At 42.5% G+C, this 10,682-nt stretch overlaps 1 protein-coding gene across 1 annotated transcript; it reads right to left on the reverse strand.

The window, feature by feature from the left end:
• Positions 1-8,732: 8,732 nt before the first annotated feature.
• LOC311127915 (zinc finger protein SNAI2-like) lies at positions 8,733-10,682 on the reverse strand (the record flags this gene model as incomplete). The annotated part of the gene is made up of 3 exons (XM_084159814.1): positions 8,733-8,995; positions 9,130-9,741; positions 10,595-10,682. 3 exons carry the CDS (start codon positions 10,680-10,682, stop codon positions 8,814-8,816), a joined length of 882 nt encoding a protein of 293 aa, XP_084015940.1. The 3' UTR covers positions 8,733-8,813.

Below are 10,682 nucleotides of genomic sequence, written 5' to 3' on the forward strand. Positions count from 1 at the left end.
CATCCCACTCTCTCTTTTTCCTTCCTGATATGTTGTCACTAGATTTTTTTATTTGATACCCCCACTACTACCTTCACCTTGAATGGGTAACATATTTACTGCGTTGTGATCTTTGAACTGAAATTAGAGACTAACTTTAATCAGGAGTATGGTCAGGAGAAGATCCCTGTCTTCTGCTGGTATGTAACAAGTAGCGTACACAGGGAGGTGTGGGACATTGCGTACAACACATAATTACTGGCAGTGAATAGAGGCCTGACAATCTCCTTTAGTGGGGGCCTTTTTCAACAGGAGAATGGGGGGACCCAGAGCTCACTGTGGACCCAAGAGGCCTGTAAACAACCACTGGTTGCCAGGGAGATGCCTCTCTTTGGAGATGCTCTAAATGGAAAGAGACAGGGGCCTTCTGTGACAACACTGCAGCACCGGGGTGACGGAAGACAGGCGACAAGCATGCAGAGCCTCCAAACCGGTGTGGTGTCTGGAGGCAGGAGCAGCACCTGAAGCAAAACTGCTCTCGCACTCAGACCTTTACTCTGTGGTGGGGCCTGGCCTGGTGTCAGAACTGTAAACGCTTCACCCAACAATAGTTTCTCTGTTGTTTGGGATTATCCCCCTGGCCCTATTAATAATGATAATGTCATTGTCTACCTTTCTACATGGGACAGAAGCTGGGTGCCAGGTGAATGGATATGGCATTGTCCAGCTGTTAAGTTTAGGCATTTGTGTTCTGAGCAAGTGTGGAGGTGTTGCTATAGTCTGGGATAGTCTATAAGAGGACATAAGGGTCCTACACAGTAGTTACTCAAGTTGAAGTGGTCCAATTAACCACAATCTAAACAGAGCAGAGGGCAGCCCCTGTGACCTGGGCCACACTGGAGGATGCTTTTGATTGAGCTATGGATTGGTGGTGTTTGTTGTGTTACATTAATACAACTGAGGCTTGGTTATAAAGACCGTTCAAACTCCACACACACACTATTCAGACTGGTTGAAAACATTCTCCTCATTAGCCGTCGTCATCTCTAAGATCCTCTGTTTGTGTTTCACCTCTATGCAGGTTTTAATGATGACTGGTGTCATAGTGTGAAAACAGTCAAGAAAAAACATTTCACTCACCCCAAGAGAAAGAAATGACAAGTGACACTACAATGACCTTTCTTATAATGAAGAAAGAAGGATTTTGTGTTTTTGCATAATCAACCTATCTAATTATTTAATATCAAAATAATATGTTATCAAAATACAGAGTTTATCATCTTGCCGTTTGTCATTAAATATGGGATTATTAATCTTGAGTGCATCAGTCGACGTGATCTTCCACCCTTGAGAGTGACCACCATTGTAGTCCAGCGCTCTCCTGTCCCCAAAACACCTGGCCCTTGAACCCCCTTCCCTCCCTATCCACCCCCATACTGGGTCCTGGGAACCAGGCATGGGTCAGCCACTGATGAGGTGCAGGCCAGGCCTGAAAGTGTGTTACTGAATGGCGCACACATACAGGCAAAGAGACCAAACGGAGGGGATAGTGAGGGATCATGCAGAAATACCCTTCTGTCTGTTGAGCTTTCATATGAAACAATGTCGTTGAACAATGCTGCATTTGATTATCAGCAAAAGTGCACACACATAATCTTTACCAATGATACTATATTTCAGATCATGTTCATTTATCATTTTCAGGTACAATTATTTTTGTTGTTGTTGATAAAAACAATGTTTTGTAAGTACAATAGAATTAGCATGGCAAGCCATATAATTTTGGAACATCAGGACCTTTACTGTTGGCTGGTCATTAATCAAATGTTGACAATTATATAGGTGTTTCACAATTACTATTGCTATGCACTCTGAAGATGGACTCCTTTGAATAATGGGACAACTTGAACTTTGGTTTTTTTAAATTTATTTATTTAACCTTTATTTAACCAGGTAAGCCAGTTGAGAACAAGTTCTCATTTACAACTGCAACCTGGCCAAGATAAATCAAAGCAGTGCGGTAAAAACAACAACAACACAGAGTTACATATGGAATAAACAAAACGTACAGTCAATAACACAATAGAAAATCTATATACAGTGTGTGCAAATGTAGTAAGTTATGGAGGTAAGGCAATAAATAGGCCATAGTGCAAAATAATTACAATTATAATTTAGTATTAACACTGGAGTGATAGATGTGCAGAAGATGATGTGCAAATAGAGATACTGGGGTGCAAATGAGCAAAATAAATAACAATGAGGTAGTTGGGTGGGCTAATTACAGATGGGCTGTGTACAGGTGCAGTGATCGGTAAGCTGCTCTGACAACTGATGCTTAAAGATAGTGAGGGAGATAAGTGTCTCCAGCTTCAGAGATTTTTGCAGCAAAGGAGGTGTTGGCTTTGGGGATGACCAGTGAGATATACCTGCTGGAATGCATACTACGGGTGGGTGTTGCTATGGTGACCAATGAGCTAAGATAAGGCGAGGATTTGCCTTGAAGTGATTTATAGATGACCGGGAGCCAGTGGGTTTGGCGACGAATATGTAGTGAGGGCCAGCCAACGAGAGCGTACAGGTCACAACGGTGTGTAGTATATGGGGCTTTGGTGACAAAACGGATGGCACTGTGACAGACTACATCCAATTTGCTGAGTAGAGTGTTGGAAGCTATTTTGTAAATGACATCGCCGAAGTCAAGGATCGGTAGGATAGTCCGTTTTACGAGGGCATGTTTAGCAGCATGAGTGAAGGAGGCTTTGTTGCAAAATAGGAAGCCGATTCTAGATTTAACTTTGGATTGGAGATGCTTAATGTGAGTCTGGAAGGAGAGTTTACGATCTAATCAGACAACTAGGTATTTGTAGTTGTCCACATATTCTAAGTCAGACCCGCCGAGAGTAGTGATTCTAGTCGGGCAGGCGGGTGCAAGCAGCGTTCGATTGAAGAGCATGCATTTAGCTTTACTAGCGTTTAAGAGCAGTTGGAGGACACGGAAGGAGTGTTGTATGGCATTGAAGCTCGTTTGGAGGTTTGTTAACACAGTGTCCAATGAAGGGCCAGATGTATACAAAATGGTGTCGTCTGCGTAGAGGTGGATCTGAGAGTCACCAGCAGCAAGAGCGAAATCATTGATATACAATAATTGAACCCTGTGGCACCCCCATAGAGACTGCCAGAGGTTCAGACAACAGGCCCTCCAATTTGACACATTGAACTCTATCTGAGAAGTAGTTGGTGAACCAGGCGAGGCAGTCATTTGAGAAACCAAGGCTATTTAGTTTGTCAATAAGAATGCGGTGATTGACAGAGTCAAAAGCCTTGGCCAGGTCAATGAAGACGGCTGCACAGTACTGTCTTTTATCGATCGCGGTTAAAAGCAATCTCAGATATCAGATGGAAAATAGGGCGATTTTGACGGGCCTCTAAATGTTACCAAGCTGCACCTGTTCAGGCCTGCAGGGCTTTTCTTCCACAACAAGTGGACAGATATAACTACCCCCCTGAATCCTCCCATCTCCAGTCCACAGCAGCATAGTGGCAGGGTTTTGGTAACAAGTGCAACACATTGCATTCATACGCAGGGTGTCAGGGAGCTACAGGACCGAGCTATATTAATAAATGCCCAACACTCACTGTGGAAAATATTCCAAAAATCTGAGTCGGTGCAAGGCTGTGCTGAGGTCGTTTATAGAAATATCCCACCAGGCCATATAGCATCCGCTGGATAAACTAAAAATAGCCCCATTTTGTCTTCAAAGGGGCTATAAGTGGCAACTGGGATTGTATTACTATGATACTAGCATTTTGAGTAGTGGCATGCTTATTATAAACAGGTTATCCAGTATTTATATGCCTAAAAGTTTGTATTAATATCCATATAGACATGACCCGGCTGGATATCCCCTGAAGTCAAGCTGAGCTTGCATGCACTCATGATTTGACAATGTTGCCATGGCGACATGTGGGTGTAGGTAGTAGGGGTGTGTCCATGATGCGCTCATAGGCCAACACACACTGGAAAAATGTCAACTTTGACTCACTCGCTAATCACAAATCTTAAACCTGGTGCCGATATAGGATTCTTCTTTTGTCTAAGGGCTGTAGGCACTATCTCTAATTTACAGTGCTATTCTAAATGGATCTATTACCGGATGGTCTTTTTACACTCTTCATTGATTCAGATTTTCCAATAGACTAATACTGTATGACCACATGCCACGTTGGCGTATTGGAAAGCAGTTTGAAAATACATAAATACAGTACCTTGCAAAAGTATTCAGATTCCTTGGATTTCTTCACATTTTATTGTGTTATAAAGTGGGATTAAAATTGATTGAATTGTCTTTTTTTTGTCAACAACCTACACAAAATACTTAAAAAGATTAATACAAATTAAATAACTAAAATATAGTAATTGCATAAGTATTCAGCTCCCTGAGTCAATAAATGTTAGAAACACCTTTGGCATCGATTACAACTTAATACTGTATGACCACATGCCACGTTGGCGTATTGGAAACCAGTTTGAAAATACATAAATACAGTACCTTGCAAAAGTATTCAGATCCCTTGGATTTCTTCACATTTTATTGTGTTATAAAGTGGGATTAAAATTGATTGAATTGTCTTTTTTTTTGTCAACAAACTACACAAAATACTTTAAAAGATTAATACAAATTAAATAACTAAAATATAGTAATTGCATAAGTATTCAGCTCCCTGAGTCAATAAATGTTAGAAACACCTTTGGCATCGATTACAGTTGTGAGTCTTCTTGGGTAAGTCTGTAAGAGCTTTGCACACCTGGATTGTGCAATATTTGCCGATTATTCTTAAAAAAATTATTGTGTCTTGCCATAGATTTTCAAGCAGATTTAAGTCAAAACTGTAACTTGGCCACTCAGGAACATTCACTGTCTTCTTGGTAAGCAACTCCAGTATCTAGTGTAAAGCAGACTGAAGCAGGTTTTCATCTAGGATCTTGCCTGTGCTCCGCTTCATCCTGTTTCTTTTTATCCTGAAAAACTCCACAGTATTTGCCGATGTCAAGCATACCCATACCATGATGCAGCCACCACCATGCTTGAAAATAAGGAGGCAGTTATTCAGGGATGCGTTGAATTTACCCCAAAGGCTTTGCATTTAAGCCAAAAAGTGTATTCCTTTGCCGTTTTTTTTTGCAGTATTACTTTACATAAATGTATTCCGTATATTTGTATTTGTCTTTTCACTGTCTTTTAGGCCATTATTGTTGTTTCACTACAATGTTGTTGATCCATCCCCGGTTTTCCCATCACAGCCATTAAACTCTGTAGCTGTTTTAAAATCACCAAAGGCCTCATGGTAACATCCCTGAGCAGTTTCATTCCTGTCCTGCAGCTCAGTTTAGAAGGATGACTGTATCTTTGAAGTGTCTGTGTGGGTTATTACATAATCCACAGCATAATTATTAACTTGACCATGTTGAAAGAGATATTCAATGCCTGATTTGTTATTGTTACCCATCTACCAATCACTGCCCTTCTTTATGAGGCTTTCGAAATGCTCGCTGGTCTTTGTAGTTGAATCTGTGCTTGAAATTCAATACTTGACTTAGGGACCTTACAGATGTTGTATTTAGGGGGGACAGAGAAAGGGTTAGTCATTCAAAAATCATGTCAACCCTTATTATTTCACACAGAGTGAGTCCATGTCAATTATTATGTGAGTTATTAAGCCACATTTTACTCCTGAACTAATTTAGGCTTGCTTAAACAAATGGGATAAATACTTATGCAACGACTATATTTGAGCTATGAATGTTTTATTGATATTTTTTCATATATAATTTTTCTTCCACTTTGACATTACAGAGTATTTTCTGTTTACAAAAAATTACAATTAAATGCATTTGAATCCCACTTTGTAACACAATAACATGTGAAGAAATCTAAGGGGCCTGAATACTTTTGCAATTACTTTTATCAAGCGCTTGATATTCAAATATGACACCGACGCATTTTAATTTGTGTCTGTTGAAGGAAATACAGACTAATTTAATTTTGTTTAAAGTCAGTTGTGTTTCAAAATTCAACAAACATTTTAAAGACAAACAATTGATTTATCTTCCTTCACTCTCTTCTCTAGAGTACATGTGCTTTTCATGATTTCTGTGATGTTTTAGGTCTGTGACATGAGTTTATCGTGAGATAGCTGTCACTAGTTTTATCTAACACACATAAATACTATCTAATCACTAATCTAGATTCTCATCACTACCCCCAACAGATCAACATAAATGCTCTAGACAAATATATCAAAGCTCCTTCTCTATCTCAATGGATGGGAACTCGTCAACCTCTATGCTATCAAATCATCCCAGGAGCTGATACGGTGGCTGTATCCAGCAGAGTAGCAGGACAAGTGGAGATGGGGGTGAAATCCCCAGCAGCTGAGAAACAGTATGGGGGGGTTAGGGAGGGTTACTGACAGGCGAATCCCTGGATCAGGCCCAGGGATTGTTCCAAAGGAAAACAGCGAGACACAGCTCTGTGGAATTGGAGAAACCTAACTCATTCGCACAGAGCATTGGAAACTCTCTAGGTTCCACTCATCAGTGCCAGGGACCTGAGAAGGACTGGAGCCTCCTGTCAGCCCAACCCAGGCGCTAGCGTTTGGCCAGGCCCAATTCACACTGGGCCAGAAATAGCCCCACTGCCTCTATTTTTGACCCGTCTGCTGCTGTATGGGTAGCAGGTCCATGCCTCTCTTGCCCTGGCTACAGGGTATTTATAGGGCGAGAGGGGTCTTTTGTGGAGTCACAGTGGCTATAGTTAGGAGCTGCTGCGGCGTCAGCTGACGCACACGTCATGGAGAACGGCGACAGAGGTCAAGATCACGTCTGGAGCCGGAGCCTTGTGTTTGTTTACCGTCCTTATCCTCTGGGTCTGTCCAGTAAGGCTGGTCAACGTTTCTACCAAACCTCTGAAACGGTTACATTCATATTGATCTCCACAATGTAAGTAGTAGTAGAAGTTGTCCATGGTTGACCGGGTCCATGGTGTCCTGCTGCTGTAGAATTCTGTTGGTATAAATTTAGTGTGTCAGAGAGGTGAAGGATGGGCTGAGACGGCTCCAGCCAGGATATGCTGAGGAATGCGTCTGCCATGTGTCTGCCATGTCAGTCTCCACTAAAACTCCCAGCAACACCCCAGGGAGCTGTGACGGTGGTGCCAGAGCCCTGCCCCACGGGACCTGGCCTCCTGAAAACACTGGCCTGTCTCGATGAGCTCTGCTCTGCGTGGGCTTCCTGCTACGTTATGGGTTTTGTGGCCAAAGATACTTCCAGGTATCTCTTTAGTCCCACAACTATGTCACCTACTGTATATATTAACATTTTAGTCATTTAGCGCAGGGTTTCCCAGACTCTGTCCTGGGGCCCCCCCTGGGTGCACGTTTTTGGTTTTGCCCTAACACTACACACCTAAATTCAAATAACCAACTCATCATTTGGATTACATCATGATTTAGATTACGACTCTTTGCCTGACTGGACTTACCTTTTGCCCGCTCCTTGTTATTTAATAAACTCTGAGACTCTTACTATCCACCTCCTTTGTCTGCATCTGGGTCTTAGCCTGAGTCCTGATACCAAGCTGCTCCAACCTGTGCAAGTTTGGAGTGCCTTGGGACATGCCTGACATGTTTTGGATTCTGCTGGAGAAAAGCAGCGTTTCTCCCTGCCGGCAGTGACTGGCAATGTGTTTGGGGAGGTCTCTCCACTCAGCTGCTCCACTTGTGCTGAGCAACTGGAAAGAGTCGACCCAGCCCCCCCGTCTCCCCTCCCGCAAGGCCTGGCATGGCGCCACAGCGGCATGCAGCTGGCCTCCCTCCACCTGCCAATAAACAGATATATTGAATAAGAATTTTCCATCCACCATTAAAAATGGGAAACATCACGGTTTTATTTACACTCTTAAAATATCCACCTTCACCAGCTGCCCTCCAAAAATACATTAATTAGCTGAGGGGGGGGGGGGGGGGGGGGAATGTGATTTAAATGCTCCAGTCTCAGAGACCCCGAAGAGATCCTGCCTGGGGATAGGGGTGTCACAAGAACACTTCCAGAATGTCACCCACACTGTTTTCTGTTTATCCTAATCGCTTTATTCTCCAGTTTCCTGTGCGCCCATGATGATATTTACAGTATGCCAGTGATCTCACAATGCCAAGAAATGGTCGTAAAGTAGGAACGGGCTGGGTCACTGATAGGAAAGCGCTAACATTTAGTTCTAATACTCTACTTGTGTACTCTTCAGCAGTCACTCAGTCTTCGTTTTGATTTTAGAAAAGTGGGTTTCTTCAATATTTCTTGACTTAGACTAGGGCTTGTGCTTTCCTCTCAGTGGTTCATGTCTCCCATGATGATGCATGTTTTCATATTTAGGCATAATACAAGGCAATTGTACAAAAATAGGTATTGTTTTTAAACAAAGTCCATACAAAATTGTATACTCCAGCTATACATTTCCACAAAAGGCACAGGTAATCATCAATAACACAATCAAAAACTTCAAGGCATTTAAAGTATTTTTGGCAGCATCCAATAACTTTTCTAATTTTTTCTTGATGTCAAACTACTTCATATATCAAATATATGACATACAGTCTTTGGACAGTCCACTGAGCTTATTTCATGAGCCTGAAATGTCAGAGACCAAAAACATTCAGTAGTCAGAGCTCTGTGTCACGAATAGTAGTTTATCTCCAGTGCTTTGTGAGGGTATTAGTAGAACCAGACATAGTCTAGACAACAGGCACAGAGTGGGCAGCACAGGCAGTAAATGGCATCAGGACAGTGGGCAGCAGCCAGCCTCTTCATGCTTGGAGAGCAGAGATATCCTGGAGAAGGTTTTGGAGCAGCTCTTGCACTGGTATTTCTTGATGTCAGAGTGTGTCTGTAGGTGTGCTCGGAGGTTGGAGCGGTCAGCAAACGCCCGGCTGCAGTGTGGGCAGGAGAAGGGCTTCTCACCTGAAAAAAGGAATTGATCAACTCAGAGCCCTAGTGGGTAACTGAATACGGGACGATGTGAAGTCAAGCTCAATTCATGAAACTGGTGAATAAAGGTAAAAAGTGTTGCCGGCTGTACATTACTCCGGCCGTACCTGTATGTGTGCGAATGTGTCCCTGGAGCAGCCAAGGCCTGGAGAAGGCCTTCCCACAGAGCTTGCAGACGCACGGCAGTGTGTGTGTTCGGATGTGCATCTTCAGAGCTCCCAGGCTCACATACTCCTTGTCACAGTACTTGCAGCTGAAGTACTTGTGACACTGCCACTCACAGTGCAACTGCCTGTGCTTGGCCAGCCCAGAGAAGGTGAAGTAGGCTTTGTGGCAGTCGAAGCATTCAAAGCGCTCCTGACTAACACCAGAGTGGACAAGGCCCAGGAGGGGATTAGGCATGCTGCCCCTCTCCTGCAGGTGTCTGAAGTCCTGTGAGGGCAGGAAGGTCTGGGGTTCCATGGTTCCCAGGGGCTCAAGACCGGAGTGTGAGTCTCTTAGTGGATTGTTGTGAGACACTGACAGGGGGTAGGTGATTTGTTGTGTTGAGCTATGCAGGGACAAGCTTGTGTCCCTTAAAGGCAGCCTGTCTACCTGTGGAGAGTGCATGGAGGCTGGTGTGGGGATGAGACTTGGTCCTGGCAGCCAACCCTCCAGGGTCTGAGGACTGCTGGGGATGTAACTTGGTACCTCAGGCTGGACCAGGCTGGTGTGGAAAGCTGTAATGACACAAACACCATTTTATGTTAAAACTGTTTTACAAGTACATTCAAATGTTTTAATCATGCTCTATGAGAATATTTAGGTAGGATTCAGTAATACGTTAAAACATATAGTTAAACATTTGACATTAATTTACAATATTAGGAGCAGTCTCAAAGTAACAGAGTTCCAAAGTTCCAATGCATTCACATAGCATAGCCAACAGGAACTATTCTATTTTCCTTTTAAAAAAACTCATCTGATTTCAGTCACATTAATTTTCTTTTCCACTTCTATAACGGTAATCTTGACAGTTAAATAGAGGAGGGTGGGAGGCTAGCTTGCTTTAAAGGGTGAATTGGAACAAAACCCAGGCAAATTTCAGGGTAAAAGGAGCCTCGGAGGGCACTACATTAGCCTCTTGAACGCGCTTAATAGGACCCTTCAGATCCCAGAAGGAGGGACTAACAATAAGCCCTTCTTTTGTGTGACAGATTTTGCACCTGCTAAACTACAAAACCGCATTTGTTGTATCCTATTCCAAGGCATCAGTTCAATCCATCATTATTTACTTTCCTATAACTAACATAATTTTAGACTATGCTGTAATCATATTGTTTGAGTTATAGGCCTAGTGTGTTCAATTACTCAAGGCAAAAATAAAAATCATTTTTAAAATGGGCTATGAATGGAATAAAATATAATATATAATGATAAGTTCATAGTTTTTTTCTGAAATAATGCAAGTTCTAGCCAACAGACAAAATAGCAAAGGTAATCACATTGGTATTTTTTTATAGAACTAGATGAGAATATACAACACAACGACAGAAACGTATAATTTAAGTCGATTTTAAAAGTTAACTGTACCGTCTGCTTTTGAATCCAGAATTCCATAGTTTGGCTTCTTATTAGTGAGATGTTTCTTCACCAGAAAGGACCTTGGCATCTTTATCAT

This window comes from Coregonus lavaretus (assembly GCF_964263955.1).
Source record: "Coregonus lavaretus genome assembly, chromosome: 4".
In the NCBI taxonomy this organism is placed as follows: Eukaryota; Metazoa; Chordata; class Actinopteri; order Salmoniformes; family Salmonidae; genus Coregonus; species Coregonus lavaretus.